This window comes from Sphaeramia orbicularis, chromosome 6 (assembly GCF_902148855.1).
Source record: "Sphaeramia orbicularis chromosome 6, fSphaOr1.1, whole genome shotgun sequence".
Taxonomy (NCBI): Eukaryota; Metazoa; Chordata; class Actinopteri; order Kurtiformes; family Apogonidae; genus Sphaeramia; species Sphaeramia orbicularis.
The window spans coordinates 44,972,240-44,999,157 of record NC_043962.1 but is presented as its reverse complement, the minus strand read 5'-3'; the positions used below and the strand labels follow the sequence as shown (position 1 = coordinate 44,999,157).

The 26,918-nt window shown below is 39.0% G+C and overlaps 1 protein-coding gene and 1 long non-coding RNA gene across 2 annotated transcripts; one reads left to right on the top strand and one right to left on the bottom strand.

The window, feature by feature from the left end:
* The first annotated feature begins 839 nt into the window (after nt 1-839).
* On the top strand, nt 840-22,395 carry LOC115421135 (uncharacterized). Its single transcript, XR_003935631.1, has 3 exons — nt 840-903; nt 10,748-10,758; nt 22,385-22,395. It is a non-coding gene; the product is annotated as an uncharacterized LOC115421135 (long non-coding RNA).
* On the bottom strand, nt 17,017-21,865 carry LOC115421134 (uncharacterized). Its single transcript, XM_030136865.1, has 2 exons — nt 21,798-21,865; nt 17,017-18,340 (listed from the first exon to the last, which is right to left on the bottom strand). The coding sequence occupies exons 1-2, from the start codon at nt 21,822-21,824 to the stop codon at nt 17,078-17,080; spliced, it is 1,290 nt and encodes a 429-aa protein (XP_029992725.1). The 5' UTR covers nt 21,825-21,865; the 3' UTR covers nt 17,017-17,077.
* Nucleotides 22,396-26,918: the final 4,523 nt, after the last annotated feature.

Here is a 26,918-nt window from a genome sequence, read left to right as displayed (position 1 = left end):
GAACCTTTGGCAGGCTAGTTTTGGCCATTGGCCCGCATGTTTGACATGCCTGTCTTACATAAACCTTTTCAGGTCTGTGTAAAGACAATGCATTGATTTGTTTCCAAGCACAAAGTCAAAAACTGAGAGAGAAGAGAAAAACTGATAGAAGTCAAAACTCCAGCAGGGACCTTCATCATTGTTACTACGAAACACTTTTTGTTAGAAAATGTTGCTAAAAAGTGCAAAAGGTATGTATTTTGAAGGGTGATCTGTGTTTTGTTTTTTTGTTTTTTTCAGCTGTGTTACATACCATATTATACACCAGATATTTAAGGTTCAAGACTCTGTAAATGCATCTGTGACCACAAAAGACTATTACTACAATACACACTGTTTTAAAGAGTTTTTGTTTTCAGTTTTGAATTATTGGATGAGAAAACCATAGATATGTGATGGAAAGAAACTGACAGGATAAAGGAGGAAGATAAAAAAAAAAGAAAAGAGAGACTGAAGAGCTAGAGAAGTCATAATATGAAGATATGACTGTTAAAACAACTGCATGATCTGTTCTCTGTTTTCAGACCGAGTATAAAATCAGAATCAGAAAAGCTTTAATAGATAGATAGATAGATAGATAGATAGATAGATAGATAGATAGATAGATAGATAGATAGATAGATAGATAGATGTACTTTATTCATCCCAAACTGGGAAATTACAAATTGTCTGTTGTGACAGAAAATCATCTTACACGTTGCTCACACAACAAACTATGCAACACAGAAGCACACAATTTCTAAAAACTAGGTGAGATAAAAGAATACTGAAACATAAATTATTTATACAGAGTTCAAGAAAAAACTCTAAAATGTGCAACGTGGTAAAGTGCATATGCTGGAGATCATTTATGAGCTATTGTTTGTTAAAAATGTTTATGACAGTGAGGATGAAAGAGTTGCAGTTAAGTGTTCTTCTTGGACAGGGGGATTTTGTTCCTGATGGTGACCTGATAGTAAAAGCTGGAAGGACTTGTGCAGGGGGTGAGTGGGATCTGCTGTGATGCAGTTGGCTTCCTTGTGACTGCTTGGGTATGGAGTACTGATAATGGAGTCTGGGTTTTGCCAGTTATTTTATTTGCTTGATTGATGATCCGGGAAAGCTTTGATTTTCTCTTGACAGAGATGGAGCTGTACCAGGATGTGATGTTGAAAGAGAGGACTGATTCAATGAGTGACTTGTAATGGCTGTTAAAATGTCCTTCCTAACATCAAAGTTCCTGAGCTTCCTCAGCAGGAACATGCGTTGTTGTGCCCTCTTACAGACAGAGTCAGTGCGCTGGGAGAAAGACAGCAGGTTATCCACCATTGTGCCCAGGCACTTAAATGCCTCTACCTGCCTGTCCCTACAGTTTTAAGGGCTCAACAAGAGGGTGGGTAAGATCAGGTGCTCGCCTTCCTGCACACCCTACGTAACTACTTTGCCTTGGAGATGAGCTCTAAGGAGCTCTTTAAAACCTGACGTGTCATCGCTGACAGACCCCATATTCAGTTTGGATGGCTATAACTCTTTCACTGTTTGTGCAATTGGACAATTCAAACAGTTTCTGAACCCTGAGATGTTGAGCTTTATAGGTTTTATTGGGTCATTACCAGTGGCAGCTGCTTGTCTTTTAGAGAGGGGAAGCTCATTGTCAGCTTACATAAAAAAAAAAGTCAAGTTATTTAAACATAAATTTGGCCCCTGTTCCTTTTCAAGAAAATGGTCAGTGACCTTATTGTATCAACTAAACAAGAAAACATTGAAATTATGTTAAATTGAAATAAGGAAGTACAATGAGTGTGTTTTATTTACAGTGCAAGAAATGAACAAGTAATTTCGTAGTGGTTTCTCTCTCTATTTTACAAGCAGAATGAGTGACGGTATTAAACTGAACTCTGTCAGTGAAGGAGTGGATCTCAAAATAGCTGTCAATCAAATGGGATTCAGCCTTTTGACTGATCCTCCAATCAGCACGTGGAAGCCTGGCGTCCAACCCAGTCGAGGTCTGCCCACAGCTCCATTCACCCCCAGAGACACCCAGCGTCTGGGGGTGGGACAACATCGTGGCATTTATCCAATTACCGTACAGTTTTGAGGCAATGAAAAAAACTGTTCCTGTTAGAACTGAAAGTACAAGGTCTGAACCCAAATGCACGACCCGCAGACAAAAGTACAATGTAATTGTGTTTATTAAACACAAACAGGGAAAACAGTTCACACAAAAGGATTATGGGTGAGTCCTCAATGAAACCGCTTCGTGGATTCATCACGACGTCCGAACCCAATTGAGAAAGCCCACGGCCCTGGTCGGGAGCACACGAAGGGAACCTGACTAGGAAAAAACAGAGGAGCATCAGGGGACAGACCAGGTCATACACAGAGAGGCTAGCAGTCAGGCAACAGTACATTGGGGAATAGGCAGGCTCACGTACCATAAATCCAGGCAAAAAGGTCGAACACGGGAGTGGCTGGAGAGGCTGAAGCACAGACAGGGGGTCAGGCAAAACTCAGGAGTCAAGGAACAATCCGGGTCGAGAACAGACAGGCCGGCAAACAAACAGGATCCGAAGAAAACGCTGGTAAGTAGACACACCAAAAGGAGGAATACGAACTGGCAACAAACAGGGGAAAACACAGGGCTTAAATACACAAGAGGGAGGGAAGACAATGAGACACAGGTGGAATGAATCAGGGCGGGGACAGGTAATCAACACAGGTGACACAATCAGGGAAGGGAAGCAAAGACACCAGACATGACGCAAGAGGAGAACTTAACAAAATAAAACAGGAAATAACAGACAAGACAGACAAAACAAGCAAAAGTCCGGGGACTGATATGACAGTTCCACTCAGTCCCATTGAAGTGCATGGACGCTGAGCGTCTACGGGCAAATGCATTGACCATAGATCGTATGAGAAAACAGCGCGACGGGAATGTATGAGAAGTGAACAACATCGAGTCTTTTGATTTGTGATAAAGCTGACTCTGAACGAACTCGTCTGTGAGATGAACGTGTTCTAACACATTTGTAGTCAATGAATTGTCAACACAACCGTACATATTTGACCATTTAATTTTTGTAATTTTAGGGGAAACCAAGCTTCCCTTGCAGTCTACAAGAAATCGGCTCTAGTCATTACGGTAATTTCACTCACGCCTTTACAAGAAGCTGGAGAAGAAGACATTTTAGCAGAATTATAACATGAAGTAAATTGTCAAAGGTTGCTAGATTTTGAAATATCTGGGGGAAAAAAGTGCTCTGGAAAAATGGGCAAACAAACTCACTCACAGCATATTTTCTAACCTTTTAGTTAGTCAAAGTAAGAAAACAAAGAAGTCCATGGGGACCATTTTAGGCTTAGGGTTCAAAGGGTTAGGACATCAGAGTGTCCACTTGCTGGTGGTATGCAGACAAAGAGTCCCCATCCTTAATGTGGGCCACCAAGGCCATGTCATATTTAAAAAAGGACATGCCATTGTTATTGCAGGTTATGTTATTTGCGTAGATGGAGAATAAAATAGGGGATAAAACACAGCCCTGAGGGAGTCCAGTGTTTAAAATCATGTTTCTGGATTTAAAACCACATGCTGAGGCCGATCCTGTAGGAATTCCTTTATCCATAAGGTGAGTGCTGGATTGACCTGTAGTCCCACAAGGTGGCTGCAGAGGGTGCGTAGGTCAACTGTATTAAAAGCTGAGGAAAAGTCCATAAATAAAATCTGTGTGTGAGGGTGGGGGGAGTCTAGGTGTTTACGCTCTGTGTCCAGGAGAGTCAGATCTGCCATCTTGCTCATCTGCCACCATGGTTATTAGGAGGTCACTCACCATCCTTTCCATACACTTACAGGGTATGGATGTAAGTGCTACGGTCCTTAAGTCCTTCATCTCCATGGCATTGGACTTCTTTGGTATGGGTACTGGTGTGGATTCCTTCCTGAGGAACACAGCTGGAGTCCAGGAGCCGCTGGAAGAGCTGAGTGGTGACATCACCCAGCTGAGCAGAACATTCCCTCAGCATCCTGCCTTTGAGCCTGTCCGGACCAAAGGCTTTGTTGCTGTTGATCTGGCTCAGTACGGATGTCACCTTGCTTTTATCCACTGCAGTTGGTTGACGGGAGGTGCTGGTGAGGTTCCAGTCAGTCTGATGGGATGATTTGTTGAATCTGCTGTAGTAGATGTTCAGCTGCTCTGCAAAGGTGACAGGATCAGAGCACTGGATCTGGGCTGGTTTCTGGGCTCTACCCGTCATGGTATTGAGTCCTTGCCAAGCCTCCCTTGCAATGCCATGAGTGTCATATCTCTATCTGTTACTCTGCTCTTTTTCTCTCTCTGGCCCTTTAAATCTGTCACACCTCCTCATCAGCCTCATTCTCCTCACCTGTGAGCGCAGCTGTGGCTCACTGGGAGGGGTGTATATATTCACTGCTCTGCTCTTAATTCACTGCCAGATTGTCTTCAGCCCTGTGCGAAACTTTCCAGCGTTGTTCCTGCCTGATTATCCATTCCAGAACCTGACCGTCCCTGACCTGATCTGCCTGCCCGTCGCCTGATCCCTTGCCTGACCTGTCTGCCTGATTCTGTCCGTTCGTCTGATCCCCGGTAACCTACCTGCTTCCGTCCCTGACCACGTCTTCTGCCTCTGCTCCTTTGGCTTCTACTGACTCTCCTGGTTCTGGATCTCCTGCCTGTCCCTGACACCCCTTTAGCCTTACCCCTGTTGGATCTACAGAGACTCTGTTTGAGACTGTTTGACAATTGAACACCTGTTGCCCTTTTATAGTTTGAATAAAGACTATTCGAACTATTACCTCTGTGTTGGTCTGCATTTGGGTTCCGGCTGTATTTGTTACAATGAGTGAATTTTTCCTCCACTTTGTTTTTAGATTGGAGTTTGGTCAGCCTGGTCATCCTTCTCAACTCACTGTTTAATTCTCTGTGTGTGTCTCCCTATAGGAATGCTGCTTTTTTGTTATTCAGACAGTGTTTCATGTCTTTTTGTGACCCAAGGTTTGTTGTTTGGGTACAGCTTGACCTGTTTTGAAGGTATGACAGTGTTTTGTTTGTCAGTCTGTCTTCAGTTTTTGTCTGTATTTTGGAAGCAGCAGAATGACATTATGATGTGAGTGGCCAAGTGGTGGCGGGGCTTTGAAACGTAGGCCCCTGGTATGCTACCTAAGCACAGGTCTAATGTTTTATCAGGTCTAATGAATGATGAAATGTACTGTTCCAGTTTTGGGAGTAAGGTGGTGACATCACATCTGTTAAACTCCCCTAGCAGGAACACAGGCTGATCACTGCTGTGATTTACAGCTTTGTAACAATCTGCATTGCGTTCTGCTGCAAATGCGTTATCAGGGCCAGGCACATATGCTAAAATAACAGTAATTTGTGTAAACTCCCGCGGTAAGTAGTGTGGTCTGAATAGCCCCTTTGACACAGGACCTGTGTTCTGGGAATATTTCCCTTTAATTCCGGAACGACGTCTATGTAAACAAAATGGTGGGATAATTTGGTCCCACCTCTGTCACAGCTCTGTAACACCTCTGGAGGTGGTAACAGACCCGTGATAAAGGTGGAATCACAATTCTGGAACGCTATGTAAAAGGAACATCTCTCATTCCGCAACCAAGGTGTGACGTTTTGATGACGTATTGCGTGCGTGACCCCCCCCCCCCCCCCCACGCTGGGGGGATTTAAAAATGAGCGCGGGCTAGTGTACATTAAACAAACATGTCAACGCAACCAGAAAGATGTGAAACTGGGGAGACGCCAAGATCTGCGAGGCGTTGTCACTTTGGGCGGAGGACTCTATCCAGGCTAACACTTGTGGAACGGTGAAAGACGGGCTGACTCTGGAAAGCTTAACAACACCGCTATGCTTGGGGTATTTCCGACGCGCAAATTATGTGTCATACTATACGCTGAACTGCGTCACTGCCCCTTTGATTCCAGAATGCAGGTCCACTGTGTAAAAGTCCAGCCTGTCTCACCTCTGTTAGTCCTTTGTCTTGGGTGTGGAAATCGGTCAATGGTGGCAAAAAAGTGGGATCACGATCTCACCTTTTTTCCAGGATCTCTGTAAAAGTGGCTAATGACAGTCACGATTTCATGATGCTGGCTACACTCAGTTTCTCTCACTGTGTAGCTGCCAACCCATTGTTTGTTTACAGCCATGCAAAGCCCGCCCCCAATTGATTTCCTTGTTGTTAGAGTGTCTCTATCAAAGCATGCAATGTGAAATCCAGCTAAATCGACATCGATAAGGTCCTCTGGTAACCATGTCTTTGTGAAGCAAACGAGACTGGTTTGAAGGTAGTCTGAGTCGAATTTGATGAGTGCAGAATGTTCATTCATTTTGTTGCGCAATAACTGCACATTTGACAGAGTTATTGCAGGTAGTGGCAGCCTCCTATCTCTTCTTCTGATTCTGTTATGGATTCCCCCTCTGGATCATCTTTTCCTGTGATTTCACTTGGTGTAAAAAGTCCCAGATAGATACTGAGATGTCTCATTCAGAAGAGAGGGTCTCACCTGCAAGTTCAAGGGAGGTAAGCTGCAAATCCAACAGTGTCTCCTATGAGTAGGTGTTTCTTCCTGGGTCCACCAGTGCAGATCAGTTAGCAGATACTGGCTCCAGGAGGGCGATCAAAATCCATAAACTTGCCAAAAGTTTCCGAGTCATGTTGTTGTAGTAGTTACCACACTTGATGTTTTCAGAAATAACAAACACGTAACCATTAAAAAACCATCCAAACACACAGAGAGCACGTTGTGAGTCGCTCACAGAGTAACACCCCATCTACAAGAAAGAAATGCACAAAACTATCTGCAACAGTGAGTAAAAGCACATGAACCATATTGGTGATGGGCTGAAATGTGAATCATTCATCCAGTGGTGGAGTAATATCTGTAGTTTCTGGTGTTGCACAATTAAAACACAGCTTTTTGGAGTCAAACAGCCCAGGATCATGAAAGACGAGTGAACGCCACTTGAGCAACTGCAGAATTAGAGTAAAGGTTTTCCATTGTTTGTCGCTGCATCTGTATGTAGATCAAGAGTTTCAACAATTTATAAGCAGATTTATCCTTTACTGGCATACTATTAAACTTTTGTTACTGTGTGTTTGTCCCGTACATGGAGCAAGTATTTTATGAGCAGTAAGTCCCTTGGGGCTGTGACTTTGAGAGATTTTCCATCAGTTAATAATACTGTAATTTTAACCATGGTGTCTTGGGGATTATACTTCCAAGTGCCCCATGGGACCTTATTCTGTAAAAAAATATGAAAGATGGTTAACATCTAGAGATATTTTTTTATTCTGTTTGAATTGAGCTTACAATGTAGATGATATTTTTGGATATTTAACCTTTAACTTGTTTACAAAGTTAAATAAATGAAAATGAATATTCCACTTCATGTGCAGCCATGCATTCCACATTAAAATTAATACTTTTTCAAAGTTTTCCGCTGGTGGCAGACGTTCTACTGCGTGAATGCAGCCTCACTCAATTTTTCCACCGAACACCTCCTGGAAAAAGGTTGTCTTTTCTATTTTTCCTCATATCTATAAACCTGTTGATATCCTCTGTCATAATCTTTAACAGTAGGTGTGTTTCTCCTTACAACCAGGAATGCGGACTCATCTTTAGAGCATCCATCTCTGCTAGAGACCATCTTTGTCTTTACCCCTGCTGGCTATAAACAGAGGCTAGATGTCATAAACCTGTAGATTAGATTCATTTTTGAAATGTGTGGTCCAAAAAAATCCTCATGAAACTGGAATAATACCAGTATGTTCCATATATCTAAATGGGAAAATGCAGCATTAAAAAATAGGACTAATTTAGAATGTGGAAGTGGAATACGGTGTTTATATGACACCTGTGAATTTCAGACTATTATCAAACTAAGAATAATGGTGGAATACTTTAAAAATTCATGCTTCTAGGACCAAAAGAGAGTTTGTTCGAGGTGCTCTTTGGAAAAAGGGATTCATAAAGTAGATAACGAACTGGAAGAAAACTCCAAGGCACTCTTTTTAAACATTAAAATGCCTTTATTACCATGGCATGGTCATATCGAAACCTTAAAAAACACTTCTATGTGTTTTGGCTTCAAACCTTCATCAGGAAGTCAGTTGACTTAATGGTAGAATACTAGTGTGGATGTAAACGTACTCACTGTAATGACTTAAAGCTATACCTACCGATGTGGCATTTCTCACAGCACTTAGTAAAAGTTTGAACATGAACAACCCGCCTCCCTCCAAAGCCCCGCCCCCTTCCCTCTGCCTGAGCACTGAGGCTCCTCCTCCTCTCTCCTCCTCTAATCTGATGCGCGATGAAAACAGAGGAGGAAGCAGAGGTGGAGGTCCGGTCCGTTTAGGCGTGTCCGCGGACCCCTCCCTCAGTAATCAGATGCATCATCCACCTGCCGCGGGCCCGCGGCTCCTGTTCCATCAGTAGACCTGGTCTGTGCAGTACTGGGTCAGTGTCGTCACTGCAGTGCCCAGAGGATGGGCGCGCGCACTGTGAACGCGCGGCCTCCGCGAATTTTCCGTGGACATTTGAAGTTTCATAGTCCATACAGTTATCATCCTACATCATCTTACATGTGTGACACCATGTACATGTACCTGTATGAGTCCCACCGTCATAAAAGCTGAGCTTTATGCAGACCTGTTCAGTCCAGTACAGCTGACTTCCAGACTTTTATCTCCATCCTTCATTCATCAGACTCCTATTTGTGCCCCTCAGTTGTCGTTTCTGTTCATAAATCAGGTTTTTCCCTTCCACATGTGCATGTCAGTTCTATCCAAACACATCCTAGACAGTAGACTGTGGTCAGTGTCAGGAGAAGCAGCGCCAGTGAAGCGTCAGATTCAGAGGGACACATATCGGATGTGAGACGGCGATAATGGATCGGATGCTGGACGGCCGTAATGGATGATTGACAGGAGGCTCAGTCAGGTTCGGCCAATTATTTTATTCGGACCGACTAAAATGATTGGTCAGACTTTCATTAGAAATATATGAGAATTAAACATTTTTGAGTTTCAATACCTGTTGGATTTCTTTTCCATTTTAGTTTGACACACACTTATTAGGAGCATTTTCAGATGACAAAAGAAAAATGTAAAAATGCCACATCATACGGTATAGCTTTAAAGCGGGGGTGTCAAACTCATTTTACTTCAGGGGCCACATTAAGTCAAATTTGATCTGAAGTGGGCCAGACTGCTGAAATAGTAGCATAATAATATATAAATAATGTCAACTCCAAATTTTCATATGTTTTAGACCAAAATAAGTAAAATTATGCCATGAAAATGTTTTCATCTACCAACTGTCCTTTAAAACAATGTGAATAACATGAACAAACTGAAGTTTCTTATGAAAACGAAGTGCAATTTTCACAATATTATGTCTCATTACAATTTACAGATTACAGTGGATCAACAAATACACAAAGCATTTAATAACAGGCAGAATACTGGTAAACTTTCATTTCAGACATTTCAAAATGTTTGTATTTGTTCAGGTTATTCCTGTTTTTTTGTGAAATGATAGTTTATTGTAGTGAAAATACAGTTAAATGACATCCACATTGTCCCTTTGAACATCATTCCTTACATTAGTTCCATTACTTCATGGTACCTAATAAAGCAGGTACACTCACTGTTCATGCAGAGGTGGACCTTACAGACCCTGTAGACCACGTTTCACCTGAGATTGTTGACTCACTGTCCTCACTGGAACTGTTGCTGTCACTGTCTTGTAATATATGTGAAAATTACCAAAAATAGTCACTTGCCCAATAAAGGGTTAACCTCTGTGCACCCATCATGACCCCACAGGCGTCTCTACATGTCAGAGCTCAAATAGAGAAGCTCTTCTTCTTGTCTCAGGCTGTGTTTCCTCTGAAGGCCATTATCATATTTGTCTTTCCATCCTAGACCTAAACAACATGACAGGGAGGGAAAACAAAGCAAGCAGTGAAGCGTGGAGCTCCTGGGCCCTGGGTCTGCCTTTAAATATTAATAGACTAATTATAATAGATTAATAGATTTCCCTCAGGTCTAGTAGAGATTGGGTGTAAAACTTTGGAAGCAGTTTTAACTTGTTAGAAACACGATGAAAACTCTAAACCCTTTCCAATTAGAGCACAGGTGTCAAACATACGGCCCGGGGGCCAAATCCGGCCCGCTAAAGGGTCCAGTCCGGCCCTTGGGATGAATTTGTGAAAAACAAAAATTACACTAAGATATTAACAATCCTTTTAGTTCAGGTTCCACATTCAGACCAATTCAATCTCAAGTGGGTCAAATCGGTAAAATACTATCATAATAACCTGTAAATAATGACAACTCCCAATTTGTCTCTTTGTAAAAATCAATATTTTCATGTATTTACACTAAAAGTGTAATTTCACAAAAAACGTGAATAACCTAAACAAATTTGAACAACCTGAAATGTCTTAAGAGAAGAAAGTGCAATTTTAACAATATTCTGCCTGTTACTAAATGTTTTGTGTGTTTGTAGATCCACTGTGATCTGGAAGTTATAATGTACATGTGTAAATGATAAACTGAGGCAGAATATTGTTAAAATTACACTTATTTTTTCAGTTTGTTCATGTTATTCACATTGTTTGAAAGGATAATTTGTAGATGTAAATCTGTTCGTAATGTAAATGTACTTTTTTTTTGCTCTAAAACATAGAGAAAAGTTTGTAGTTGACATTATTTATGTATTATTATGTTATTATTTTACCGGTTCAGCCCACTTCAGGTCAAATTTTGCTGAATGTGGCCCCTGAACTAAAATGAGTTTGACATTGAATTAGAGGAAAACAACCTCTCTATAAAATATCTGTAAGTATAAAATAAATGAGGTTGTGTCAATGAATATACAGTATTTAATTAATTTTCTCTTTTAACTTTTCATCACAGATTTCCAAAGTGTGTATGATTTTTGTATTATTACAGTGATCAAAGTATATTTTACTGCCTGAAACTATGGGAATTGACTGAACTTTCTGATGCCAAATGCAAAGGTTGCTGGCTTTTGTTTTGTTTACCATGCAACAAAGATCTTGTCTGTAACACTGATCCATCCCTCTGTGGATTAGCTGTAGGATGTATTCTTCATGCACGCTGCCAACTGAATCCCCACGAGTGGAAAAGATAATTAATCATGGAGTTCATTCCATACGTGACCTGATGGTATGAGACCCAGATGAAAAATCAGTTGTCTGACATTTCTATCTACTAATTTAACATAGGACTCATTTACATTTGACATGATTGAGTTTATTTATGACAACACAAAAAATGCATGGATGCATGTTGAGATTTATCTGAAATGTGTTTTTATTTTAGCTGATTTGCCTGACTTGTGTATAAAAACAGGTGAATAAAAGGAAGTTGGATTATAAAAGGGCATAGGTGAAGTTTGCATGTTCTCCTTGTGTCTGTGTGGGTTCTCTCCAGATACAACGACATACACAGCAGGTTGACAGGTCAATCTAAATTGCCTGTAGGTGTGAATGTGAGAGTGAATGGTTATTAGTCTGTATAAGCCAGCCCTGCAATGAACTGGGGAGATGCTCATGGTGTACCCACCCACCACCGCCTTCACCCACTGAGAAGACTCCTGCACCACTGAGACCCTTTTTAGAATCAAGCAGTTCAGAAAATAAAGAATGAATAAATTAATCATAAAAGAAAAGGACATTTTATTCATATTTGATCATTTTTTTCAGAAAATTCATAAATCATGTGTTTCCATTTACACCTATAACAAAAAATATTGAATTGGTTCCATTAAACCCCTGCAAAAGAAGATTATGTAATCAAATAAAACATCACTAAAGCCAAGAAAAGCATATAGGAAATGTGATGGACAAATGCTTTCCTTCCAAAATATACCCAGCATAAATCTGCACAGATCTCACATTTTCCTCTGCGTTTTTTCTAATCTGCCATTAAAAAAGCTGCTTCAGAGAAGTTAAAGTTCTTGCCTTTTGCTGCAATTTTTAACTTTTTGCTATTTAAATGTACAGACTTCCTACCTGGCATTTCTGTTCACCAAATTAACCCATAAAGACCCAAACACCCACCTTCGACCAAAACCATGTACTGATGTAAACTGTTTAATACCTATTGATGCACTAATCTATACATACATGTAAATAATTGGTGGAAAATACAGTTAATCATCTTTTCATGGTCATTAGATATGACCCATTAGCATGTTCAGAGGCTCCGTAGTAAAAAAGGAAACACCATCATCTTCTACAACAGGGGTGTCAAACTCATTTTAGTTCAGGGGCCACATTCACCCCAATATGATCTCAAGTGGACCGGACCAGTAAAATAATACCAGTGAAAAAAGTAAAATTACATTATGATAAGGTTTATATCTACATCATTTCCTTAACAATCTGAAAAACGTGAACAACTTGAAATGTCTTAAGAAAAACAAGTGCAGTTTTAACAATATTCTTTATCAGTTTATTATCCACACATGTGCATTACAGCTTACATTACAATTACAAATACACATAATATTAATAAAATTGCATTTATGTTTCTCAAGACATTTCACGTTGTTCATGTTTCTTCAGTTATTCACATGTTTCTTCAGTTATTCACATTTTTTGTAAAAGGATAGTTTGTTAATGTAAACATTTTCATGTAATTTTCCTTTTTTTTTTTTTTTTTTTTTTTTTTACACTAAAACAAAGATAAAATCTGCAGTTGTCATTATTTATAGGTTATTATGACAGTATTTTTCTGGTCTGACCCAACTGAGATCTAATTGGTTTATATGTGTATGTATGGAACCTGAAATAAAATGATTTTTACACTACTGATTGTTAATTTCGTCAGTATAATTTTTGCATTTCACAAATTCATCTTAGGGGCCAGATTGGACCCTTTGGTGGGCTGGATTTGGCCCCCGGGCCACATGTTCGACACCTGTGTTGTACAACATTGATTCATCAGTAAAACTCATGGAGTTGGATCAGTGATAATGGATGGAGAGGATTGTTTTTACGTTCAATTATTGATACCTTTGCTGAAAAAGTCACTTTTTCTTCAGTTTTCTCTGTTTCTGGTGTAATTACCATCAACTTTAATCTGAGTTTTAATGAACATCTACATGATCAGTGAATTAAACATAGGAAAATGCAAGATTTTCTTTGACAAAACACAAAATAAAGAGGTTAATATTACAATAAATGCTGATAAATCACCTAAGAGAGGTTAAATATAGAGCAAATGTTATTTGGGAACTGCCATGAAAGTAGCACTGGGTCTTTATGGATTAAAGCAATGAACTGGAGACCTCTGTTATTTGGACAAAAGTGTGACTAATAGAAGTGAATTTGCCCAGTCCCACTGTTGCTCATGCTCAGTGACTGTCTCATAGTGAAAAGACAATCAACGATATAATAGCAACCCATGTCATTTGCTTCGTCTTTCTCACTTTCACATCGGTGAGTCGCTCTACACCTGCTGTTTTTCTTTTGGTTCTGCGACTGAGCCTTAGGGCAAAGGAATGTTTTAATTAAGTCCATTGAAATTCCAAACATGGTGTCGACTAACGGTAAATAGCATGAGGGCTAATTTATAAAACTATACCATTCGGTAGTCACGGCTCACTGCAAGCAAGCACCGATTGCAAAGATTTATGAAACTGTCATTTGTATGCATTAATAGCTATTACAGATCATTTTATGTTTCCACACACGCACACATACATTCAACATAAAGGTATCCACTTTATAATGGACAAAGCTTAGATGTGGTTAGAGGTGATGGAGCTAAATAAGCATGAAAGTCAGTGGTGAGGATTAAACAGATTGCTCTCCTTATGACTACTGTTCCTAGGAGCAATTATCCCACTGTGGCTTTTAACATGCATGCACAAAATATGATTACATGGCAGCTAGGCTCTTCTTCACCTGAGACATGAACACTTAATCCATATCAATTCAGTTTTAATTGAACTGCAGCAACCAGTAAGGATGCATTTCCACGTCTCATCAGGCTCAGGGAGAATTGAATGTGTACAGCGTGACCCAGGCGTCACCCCACTGACGTGTAATCATGGCCTGGTTGATATTCCCAGCGGTGTCTTTTTACTGTTTGTTAGGATTTGTTGCCGCAGACCCCTAGGGCAACAGTTGCGTGTCTCTGCTTCATATCCTGAGTCCCGTTACTGAACATTGTAAAGTACAGCAAATATTGATCCTTCTTCTGTGGTACATGATGGTGCTCACATCTTAAATAGGTCTTTGTTTCTGATAAGGCAGCATCCGAGGGAAAGGTCAACAAAATTTTGTAAAAAGAACAGAAGATAAGAGAATCTTACACCTCTGGAGTATATTGGAAAATTATGTAACTAGCCAGATTTATGGTATATGTTCCACAGCTTCATTCCGTATCATTCATCCATCATCTATTCTTGCAGAAAATTAAGCCAAAGCCCAAACTCTATATTATGTAACTAGACTTTTTAATAACATTTATTGAATCAGTTAAAATCTCTAAATGATAAGTGTTAAATCCTAGAAATAAAAATGTTATTGCTCTGTGCAAGTTAATTACTTTTGGGTCTGTGATTGCAAAAGAAGAATTATCTTAAGATTTTTATGATACTGTCCTGTTTTATTCTAAAATCTTCTTTTTTTGCTGAATAAGAATACAATGGTTTTAAACTGCTTTAACCCTCTATGGTACGCATTATGATCCCAGTGAAAGAAAAAATGTTTGGAGTGTTTTTTTATGTCTCAAAATAGACTAAATAAACATAATCTGAAGAATTTTTTTTTTTTGGAAATTTTGGGGGTTTGTTGCCTATAGGCAACATTGTACCATAATGGTTCATAAGTGAAAAAGAATGTTTTTTTTTCCAGTTTGAACATTGTTTATTTACCAAGCACATGCAAAAATATTCAATAACATCCAGAAGTCACAATTCATTTAATTTTAAATTCAAAAACATTATAAAATGAGGTCTTAAAAGGTTTCTTGTCTAAATGTTGCCTGTAAGCAACATTGTACCATTTAGGAACCCATTGAAATAAATGTGTAAAGTGTAACTAAGTCTAACTAACTTTAAACTACTTATCTCAACAAAGATCCTAACCATTTGAAAAACAAGAAACATGTGTCAAACTCCAGTATTTGCTCATCACTGCTTCATTTCAGTGCATGCTTTCTGTCAGTCCCCTGTGTCTTTCCTGACATGTGTTGCCATCACTTGTGCTGATGCTGCTCAGTGCTCATCTCGCAGGTAGGTGGCACATTTTGTGCTCTGCACTTTCTCCATACTCTTACATCCAAGGTATTTACACCTGCCCTTTTTTTCCCCACCAAAATAGGCCAATGGTCAGTGTTGCCCTGACAGACAGATGCTGATACTAATGGTGAATACTGCTGTGGCGATTCCATAATGGTTCACTGTTGCCTAAAGGCAACATGTGCAATTTATCATAATGGTACATTGTTGCCGCAGGGCAACGGCTGCATTTTAACAATTTTCCATTATTTAATTAGCTAATAAATTGCATGAAACTATCAAAGCATAAAGTTTACACACCTATTAGTGCGAGGAAATTTTTTTCCAGACAGAAAAGGGCCAGGAAATAATGTTTTGAAAGTTTTTTTTGCAGCAGGATAGCAAAGCTGTTTTCCTGAGAAAAGTCACGTGAAAAAGGGTTTCAAACTGGCTTCCTGGAGGTCATTTGACTAATTAAAGCATTTCTATTGTTTCCTTATGGTTTTCCCTCTTTTCTAAAGTATTGTATCATTTACTGGGATGCATTGTGACAGGCCAAAAATGGGTCTGTTGCCTGAGGGCAATGTGGTACCATAGAGAGTTAAACACAGGAGTAACACTTAAAATGCATGAAAATGTTCAGATATAGGACAAATTCAATACAATATTTAGTTCCTGTTTTATTGAAGTAATGATGCACTGAGTATTTCAGAACCAATCAGAAACCATACATGATGTGCATATACAGGCCATGTTTAGTATTTATACTCAGATTTGTTGAATGGCACAAAATAAAAAGATATTTTTCAGAAATGAGATTAGGCCGAGCTGTTACTGAGTGAAATGTTGGAAGAATGTTGAATGAAAAGCTCAAGGAGAAGAAGAGTTTAAACATATGTTAAAACATTAAGTACTCTGGCCATCGCTCAGTAATTTAAGAAAATCCATGAAATAGACAAAACACAAGGTTACGAAAACATCTTCATTTATCTGACAACACATGCAATGGAAATTCTTACAACACAAGCAAATACGGAATGTATGTATTTGCTTGTGTTGGGAGGAGCAGCCACACATGTCAAACTAATGATGTTTTCTTCATTTACTCTTTTTTGTTTTAAGCTGCAGTGTCTTGAACTCTCTCAGAGGTCATACATTATCCTTTTGACTCATTCAAAGTTACATACTTCACACAAACAAAGTGCTTGATATCATACATAAAGGTAACATCTTATAATAACTGTGACCAGACTTTTACATCTCCAGTGCCAGAGAGAACAATTCCACAGGTCATTCCTCCCCACAGCCATCAGTTCACAGTAAACCCCCCCACCCCATATCTCACCATGTGCATGTGCAACCACAATGTAAATATGTAAATACTATTGAAAAATGTTTAAATTGTATTTTATTTTATATTTTTATTTTATTTTTTATTTATTTGTCAGCCCTGCGATGAACTGGCAACATGTCCGGGGTGTACCCCACCTTCGCCCATAAGTAGCTGGGATAAGCTCGAGCCACCCCATGACCCTAGTGAGGAAAATGAATCAGTGAATGAATATTTTTAATTCTAATTCTCTATTTCTATAAATATTTATACCAAAATTCTGTCTTTTTTTATATTTCATTTCTCACTGTCTTTTTCTTTGCACTTGTTTGTTGTATGTTGCTGCTGTTAAACTGTGAAATTTCCCCATGGTGGGATAAATACACTCTCTCTCTCTCTCTCTCTCTCTCCTTTGACACATGCACATAACATCCTATGTCCATTTTTCATCTTGAAGCTGCTGACAAACATACTGGCAGAAGCACACCCCTCCCTGCAGGTGACCAGGAGAGCTGGGATATGGAAAGGGAAAGTGTCTTTTAGCAAGGCAGCAGGCATAACCAGGTGAGAAGAAGAGCAGGGCTCTGTGAAACATATCGTCAGCAGATGTTTGCTCTGAAAATGTTTTTGTAAACTCACGCTTGCAACCGTCGAGCGAAACATACACAAGATAAATTTTAGAATTGGACCGACAGCCCATTAACACCTTTTCCTCAAAGAGAACTACATTTGCTTGACCTAGCGCTTTCTGCAACTCTCTTACAATGTATTTCTCATCATCCTTTTTCCAAAGGCAGATTTGAACTAACAACCCCAATGGAGCGCTGAAGAAAGCAACAAAGATCCAGCTGAAATAATTAATAGCGCAAAATCTCTCACAATAGAAAAAGGCCACATTTAACATAGCTTTCAAGCCCGCTGACATTAAGACTACAATAACTATTATAGCAGTAATGTAGACCAGTACCCTCAGCCAGAGCGAACGCAGCCATACTTTTTCTTTAGCCACACTGTTGATGATCCTCAGAGCTTTTTTGTACGTTTCTTGGTCCTTAATGATCAGACGTAGTTGGTCTGGCACCTCCATGTCACTGAACACCCCACAGTCCCACTTAAAGAGTCCTTCATCATTGGCCGCGATCAACGGCTGCAGGGCCTTCCCGTTGTAGATGGAGGGAGGCTGGTAGGGCACCACAGCCGACCCTCGAAGTTGCTGGTTGGGGGTACACAGCACTTTGAGGAGCTTATACATAAAGTCTGGGTCCTTGGCCTCCAGGTAGGTGAGATGGCAGAGGTGGAGAGGAACGGAGACTCCTGACTCCAGTAACACTGGGACAACGGGCTTCCTCTCCAGGCAGTCTCTAAACAGAGACATGTTGGCCTCCAGGAGACACCACCGGCTCCTCACAAACTCTGAGCTGAGGACCAGCAGGACCTTCTGGCTCTCCTGGATGCATTCGGACATGTTGTCCAACACGGTGCGTCCTGGAAGGAAGTCGCGCTCGTTGTAGCAGATCCGAAGGCCGCAGGACTCCAGCTGGGGGATGACGGAGTGGGTCCACTGGTAGTCAGTGCTGCTGTAGCTGAGGAACACATGGTAACGCTCGCTGTCCCTCAACGTGGGAGGGACAAATGTAGGTATAGACAGTGGGACATTGGGCTGGTTGTTTGCAAATGAAGTCAGGGGCTCCATTATCTGTAAAAGACAACTTCAGTTAAGTTATAACATCACTTTTAATTTAGGGATGCACCTACTGTTAGTGTTTATACGTTTAGAGTTTGGAAAGTACACTGTAAATCTGAATTAGGATTTATGGGAATTAAAAAATGCTTTAAACATTTCTGAGCGGCCATGGCTCAGATGGTAGAGTCCAATAACCGAAGGGTTGGCGCTTCGAATCCCGCTCTGTCCACGTGCTGTCGTGTCCTTGGGCAAGACACTTCACTCTCCTTGCCTCCAGTGCTGCTATTCACACTAGTGTATGAATGTGTGTGAATATTCGGTGGTGGTTGGAGGGGCCGTAGGTGTGAATTGCAGCCACGCTTCTGTCAGTCTGCCCCAGGGCAGCTGTGGCTACAGATGTAGTTTACCACCACCAGAGGGAGAATGTGAGAGCGAATGAATAATGGATCCTCTGTACACGCTTTGAGTATGTGTTCATAGAAAAGCGCTATATAAATCTTATCCATTATTATTATTATTATAACCCTTTATTGGGCAAGTGACTCTTTTTGGTATTTTCCACATACTTTAAAAGACAGTGACAGTAACAAGGATAGTGAGTCAACAATCTCAGGTCCAATGTGGTCTACAGGGTCTGTAAGGTCCACCTCTGCATGAACAGAGAATGGACCTGCTTTGTTAGGTACCATGAAGTAATGGTACTAATGTAAGGAATGATGTTCAGAGGGATAATGTGGATGTGACAGGTGTCTGGATCAGCACTTATGTTGGTTTAATGTTCTAAAATACATGTTCCTTTCATGTGTTTTTCTTGTATTTTTTATATATACTTCTTGGATTTTTTTTTTTTTTTTTTTTTTTTTTGCAATTTATGGGTAAGAAACCAAATATGGTCATTTCATTAACCTTGATTTTCTACATAACAAAACATTTTGAAAAATTTCACAAAAGTAATTAAGTCTTGTTATGTCCTCCAATAACACACTAAGGTAAAAATTTTGAATTTCAAACTATTTCTATGAGTTACATATAAAGGGTTATGAGGGATCAGAAATTAAATTATGATGGTGGCCAAAATTATTAGAACACCTGACAGATCTGTAAATATTGACCTTTTTGGCCTCCAAAATGAGTTCATTTCATAATGTTCAGGAAACATACAGATGGTTGTTCTGAGCACAACAAATATCAGATGAAGTAAGTCCTACTGTTTTCATTCACTTTTTACTTTAATATTTCTAATGAGCAGGATATCTTTGGACAGCTGTGTCCTAAAATTCTCACATCCCCATCAGTTAAACCATGATCACACCTGACAATAATTACCTCCACCAAGGAACAGTGGAGGTTATGTTTTCATCAAGGTTTGTCTGTCTGTTTGTCTGTTAGCAAGATAACTCAAAGAGTTATGGACAGATTTTGAGGAAATTTTCAGCAAATGTTGATACTGGCACAATGAACAAATAATTCCATTTTGGTGGCGATCGGTGTGTGTGTGTAGGTGTGTGTAGGTGTGTGTGTGTGTGTGTGTGTGGGTGGGTGGGGTGGGGGGCTACTGATCTGCCTTGACGGAGGTCTGCGCTCTCCGAGTGCTTTTCTAGTTTATGTTTTCATTTGGGTTTGTCTGTTTGTTTGTCTGTTAGCAAGATAATGCAAAAAGTTATGGATGGATTTGGACGAAATTTTTAGGAAATGTTGATACTGGCACATTGAACAAATGATTTAATTTTGGTGGTGATCAGGGAGGGGCAGACTTTTTTGTTTGTTTGTCTCTCTGTTAGCAAGATAACTCAAAAAGTTATGGACGGATTTTCAGGAAATTTTCAGGAAATGTTGATACTGGCACAAGGAACAAATGATTACATTTTGGTGGTGGTGGTGGTGTGTGTGTGTGGGGGGGACTGATCTGCCATGGCGGAGGTCTGCGCTGTCCAAGTGCTTTTCTAGTTATACTTGGCTTAGTCTATAAATGAACATGATTGTGTGACATTGACTGTTTGTGTGACATTTCATTCAATTTATGTGTGTTTTATTGGCCAATTAAAAACAAACAAACAAAAAAACAGATGAGTACTTTTGAATATGTAAAGTATTCTAACAATTTCATCACCACTCTATGTCATGATCATATTGTTGTAATGATTTCTTTCAAAAGACACGGTTCTTGGTTTTACATTTCACTTGCAGTTAAACTGTATCATAAACAAAACGTGTACACAGCCACAAGAGTGCAAAGAATGTAATGTCATAGGCTCTGAATTTCCTGGAAACATATAAAGCACCTACTGATTTAACAACTAGAATCTATCATTCATTTAATTCTAACATGGATAACTATTCAACACAGTCTGAACAAAATCATTCATTGAATTTTTTTGATGAAACCTCATTTTAATCCACAATCAAATGAAACATAAAATGAGCTTCTGTTGTTTTGTAGAATCCATCAATAACTTCATATCCGTGTGTTTGTGTATTTCCTATTAAACTGCACTAACTTTAATTCATAAATCCTCTCTCGTCTTTCCCTGTCATCAGTGTGCATGGATAATTTGTGGCTCATCATCATTTATTAGCAGGGGATCAGGCTGTTTGCTACTGAGAAGCCATTAAAGGCTGTAATGAAGGGTGTATTTTACAGGGTTGTGTTTTAAATTATTCATGATCATTTAATCTTAAAATGACAAATTTGGGATAGTACTGGGCTGTAACATAAGAATAATCAGTTGGAATTAGAATTGCCACTCGTCTTCATCTCTCTCTTTACACTGATTTCCAGTTGTGTTCTCCTTTATCCTCGTGAAATAAATTATCTGTTACACCCCGAATTTTCAGCGCCCCCATCCAACTTCTCCTTTTTAAAATTTCCAGTGACTCACACAAGAGACAGGAAAGAACATAAGCTGTGCATGTGTTGTCAGTAAAATCCCCGAACCTTCATCAGTTGTTCAAGAGTGGGTTTTTTTTTGTGCCAATCTGCACTGCTCTTAGTATAAATAGACCGTAACATTTCAGTGCATCTATATCCTGCATCTCATCAATCTTGTTTTATCTTATGCGGTTTATTTTCTCATCAAAACCTACATACATTAAAAAAAAACAAAACAAAACAAAACAACAGACGTGAATGTGGTGATTCTGATAAAGTATTGCACACCTCATTCTTGCACAGTTTCTGTTTCATTATAAAATAGAAATAAACAAAGGAGTTCTGTCCTCCAGAAATAGAAGGAACTTAATTTGAAAAATTAATATTTATTGTAATTGTATAATTGTTACATGTACATAATGAAGAGTCACTTCTAATGAGTGAAGTGAAAGAAAGGGTAATGGCTCCGGAAGGCGACAGGTAGCATTCCTACTTTCCCACTGAACGTATAACAGTCTCTAACTTCTCTTTCAAGAATAGAAACAATATTGGTAGTAAAAAAGATGACAGCACAGTATAGGTAGAAATGTATATTCATACCTGTTGATGAGAAGTCAAGTCATTCATCCGCAATCAAGAGTGTTGGCACTGTGTGAACAAACTGAAAGTAAGAGCAGGAAGCAGAACAAAGCCAGTTCTGCTTCAGGTTATTGTGAGTGTAAAGGGGAGGGATGAAAACAGGAGGGAACAGAAGTACTTTAAATGTATGTATTAACACATTCCCTAACTGGTGCAGAAGAATGAACAGATTACCTCAAGTACTCTAGGCCGAGAGTGTCCAAAACCAGCCCACCACTGGTTCCAGTCTGGCTCGTGGAAAGAATTTTTTGAAGTTCAGAAATGACACTAAAGACACGTATGATCTAAGGCAGTGGTTCTCAAATGGGGGTACACGTACCCCTGGGGGAACATGAAGGCACTCCAGGGGGTACGTGAGATTTTAAAGTATATTTAAAAAGTAGCATCCATGCAAAAATCTGTTAAAAATAAAGAACTTGATCACAGCAGTTGCCTCCCTGCTTCCAAGAATGACAAAGATCCTCAACGAAGCACAAGTCCAAGTGTTTCATTAAAGTGTCTGACAAAACGCAAAAACAGTCAGTTCAGTGCAACAATGCAATATTCAGTGTTGACAGTTGGTAAGGTCGTCAGTCTTCTTTTTAATTATCAAATAGATATTTTAAGATGATAATTTTTTTTTTTTTTTTCCATTTTTAGCAGTTTCTGCTTTGTTTAAAATTAAGTTAATGATTTCTTTTTGAGAACAGATCTTTACTATGATCCCAAAAGAGGACACTTTATGTTGATAATTATTTTTATGTGCACAAATCTTTACTTATAATTAAGTTAATTATTCCTTTCTTTTTTTAGTTATATCTTTTTATTTCCAAATAGTTCAAGAGAGACCACAACAAATGGAGTTCCAAAGTTTAATAAATCAGACACTGATGGCACAGCACTCTGTTTTAAGTCATTTTTTTCAACCAAAAATGCTTTGCGCTGGTTAGGGGGTACTTGGCTGAAAAAAATATTTCACAGGGGGTACATCACTGAAAAAAAGGTTGAGAACCACTGATCTAGGGTGTCAAACTCATTTTAGCCCGCTTTGATCTCAAGTGAGCTGTACCACTAAAATAATAGCAGAATAACCTATAAATCAGTGTTTCCTAACTAATGTGCCTCGGCAGATAAGTGAGAAATTTTCAGGTGTGCTGTGGAAGATTATCCAATTTCACCTGACCAGTACCATAAGAACAGTGTGATATACAGGGGTTGGACAAAATAATGGAAACACCTTAAAAAATCAACAAAATATAATTTAATATGGTGTAGGTCCGCCTTTTGCGGCAATTACAGCCTCAATTCTCCGAGGTATTGATTCATACAACTTGTGAATTGTTTCCAAAGGAATTTTAAGCCATTCTTCAGTTAGAATACCCTCCAACTCTTTTAGAGATGATGGCGGTGGAAATCGACGTCTTACTTGAATCTCTAAAACTGACCATAAATGCTCAATAATGTTGAGGTCTGGGGACTGTGTCGGCCATACGAGATACTCACCTTCATTAGAATGTTCCTCATGCCATTCTTTAACAATTCTAGCTGTATGGATTGGGGCATTATCATCTTGAGGGGAAGGTGTTTCCATTATTTTGTCCAACCCCTGTACATTGGACTGCACGCACCAAGGATCCACTGTACAACAACAGTCTCCTGTTTCCCTTTGCAAAATAAAAGTGAAAGTGAATCGGCCCCGATGCAGTGCATTCTGTTGATAAAGCCCCCCTCACTAGTGATGCGCAGATTAGCGGGTTACCCTGGGTATTGGGTTGGGGCAGGGGGGATATGTCTCCCATACTATTATACATTAGACCTCAATCTGTAAACTGGGGCATCCATCCGAGGGGTCGCTGACGCACCCCTCTCAGCTTTCTTGTTCCAAACACCCTGTGACAATGTTGCCCCTGCACCCACGATGTGCTTGCCACCCCCTCCCACCACCACCACTGGAGAGTTTCCGGTGACTGCTGCCAAGGAGTTCCCCATTCTGGAAATCAAAGCTATTTCAGTTCTGTTCCCTTTCTCCACATCCTATCTATGTGAGGTGGGCTTTTCAAGCATGACTGATATAAAGACAGAAACAGAGAGAGACTCACAGCTGTTGAGGAAGATTTGCGTGTGTCTTTTTTTAGTTCCTGCAAGAATATCGGCTTTGTGTTCAACTAAACAGGCCCAGGTTTCACACTAATAAACTAAATTGAGACAAGATGTGCATTATATTTCAATAAATATACTTTTTGTGACATTTTTGTGTGGTGGTGTGCCTTGGGATTTTTCTAATGTAAAATATGTGCCATGGCTCAAAAAGGTTGGAAAACACTGCTATAATAAATAACAGCTCCAAATTCCAAACAAAATTTTAACAATATTATCATTATTATTATTATTATTATTACTAAATGGTTTGTGTAGATCCACTGTGATCTGTGATGCACACGTATAAAAGATAAGTCAAGACATAATATTGTTAAAATTGTGTTTATTTTTCTTTAGAAATTTCAGGTTTGTGAAAAGATATGTTGCACTGTATTATGTAATAACGGTGCAATATGTTAAAATGCAATAATTTTGCACCTCAATAACATGCAGTAACATGCTACATTTTGTAATAAAATTCTTGAACACATGTTGTAATAAACTTTGCCACATTTTGTATTAACTTATTACATATTGCAACAGTTATTACAAAATGCATTCAAGAATTTTATTACAAAATGCTGCATTATCACATAATGAGGTGAAAGATTATTACAATATTACATATTGCACCATTATTACATATGCAACGCTACTAGGTAGTTTATAACATTTTACTTGGTTTGCACCAGTACAAAGAGAAAAATTTGGAGTTGTCAATAGTCATAGGCTATTTTTCTATTATTTTACAGTTCCGGCCCACTTGAGATCAAATTGGTCTCGGTAAAATTTGCTTAGAGGTCTTATTTATGTCTTTGTGCCTAATAAATCAATATAAATGAATCTCCAAAGAAACTTTGTGTTGGTAAATGCTAGTTATACAAATTTACAGGATTTCAGTTCTGTTGTAACATGTTGATGGTCATATGAACTATGTTTTCAGGTCAAAAATGTCCAATTTCATCACAATTAATGCTATATTTTCATGTCACAAACGACCAAGTTATATTTTAACTGAATTTACCTGAAAAACAAATATTCTATTCTTTCAGATTCCCCAATTTTTCTTACAAGATTATATACTACATATCACGTTTTATTTTTACAGGTTGCAATATGGAGTATGGTGCTGATCCATCCTGCTTATGTTACGCTAATACATACATTAAGAATGTCACACGTCACTTTTTAAATCAACAGTTTCTAATAATAAGCATTTTTACAAAGAAATAACAATTCTATATTGTTATTTACTCTTTAGTATGATGATAAACTATACAATAAGTAATTATGATACTAGTTTTTGCACAGGGATCATTTCTGGAAACGGTGACATGGCTGCCGAGCATCAGTATGATGGGATCTGTAACAACCATGTTACATCCGTCCACTGCCACATTTTGTGTTTTTGTGTCAGCTGTTATTGTTTTAGATCCACAACACTAACATTTATGAATAAGAGGAGAATTAGCAATAGTAAGTCTATAAGTTTATTACTAATAAAGTACTGGTACTGACCAGATCATCATGGGTAATGTCACGTCCGTCCACCAGCAAAAGTTTTCACATACACGTGCTATTCAAAATCCAATATTTCTGAAAATATAGCTTCCACTGTCAAATAATATCAGTAGTCTGTGCACAAATGTATTAGCATTATTTCAACACAGTTCTATGCATTTCTTACAATTTTTTTTTTTGACAAAAATGGTCACTCATTTGACCCCCTAAGTAAATTTTAGCTGGTCTGTATGTTGCCCCTGAACTAAAATGAGTTTGACACTCCAGCTCTGGGCCACCCATATAAAAAAAGTCTACCTCACAAAGCAGGAGGAAATTGCAGTTGCTGGTGAACACATGTTAAAGATCAAGTTTCTGCAGAGGAGTGTGTGGATCCCATGGAGCAAACTGATGATGCATTGGTGTCTCCATTTCTGTAATGTCTTAAGTTCATAGGGGAATATGGATCCACAGGTATGTTCAGTGTTATTTATTTCAGGAGCTTGATCATTTTGCTTTGTGTATCATGTGGGTAAGGTCCTTCAGGAGGGCTGAGATAATGTCTGGACTTGTTGCATAGCTGTAAATAAAGTCCAGGGATTCGCTCTGTTGACTCAATGTGTTAGTCTGAGGTGGATGACGTTCACCAGGATTTCTTAATCATAGTTTATTGACTGAAAATAGAGGCAGATCAAGGTACTAGACCACAGGCCAATCATATGTGATAAACAGCTTCATGAGTCACACTGTTCAATCCCAGAAGCGACACAGGATGTCCTCCATCCTCCAGAGTAGTGAGTAAAGCCTGTCTATGTCACTGACCTAAGGCCATTTTAATACTGGGGAGATATTGAAAACTGAAGATATTTTCATTCATCAAAACACCCCCGGCTGACATTAAAGACAAATATATCGAATGGGAGATCAAACTTCACCGCCTCTCCTCATTCTGTGTAGAAATCAGATTTTTGAAATCACTGCACAAAATTTTATGAAGACTCTTACCCTGAGGAGAGGAAAGCCATGTTCTTTTTTTATTTTATTGTAATTTTCCTGTTTTGTTGTTTTTGTTTTTTTTTCAGTTTTATATAGATCACTGGTCACCTCTAATCTTGTAATGACATAACTGAATAAGTGCCTGTGGGTAAAGGTGTCGGCTGCTCTAACAGGGTAATAGTCCGACATGTGCTCCTGTGCTGCACCTGGACACTAAAAGGTTCAACACTGAAATCACTTAACCGAACCCCAGGAGGAAATGGAAATGTATGATGGCAAATGAAAACTCTGAAAAGGACTTCCTTACTGCTTACAGTAAATAAACAGAAGAATTAATCTTATATTGATCAAGCCCTGTTTTTACACACACATAACACATCTGGAGTAAAATGCAGTTTTTCAGCATTAAACTGAATTTATTATTCATGAGAATTGAACTCATTATGGGAAGGAAACATTTTTCAACAT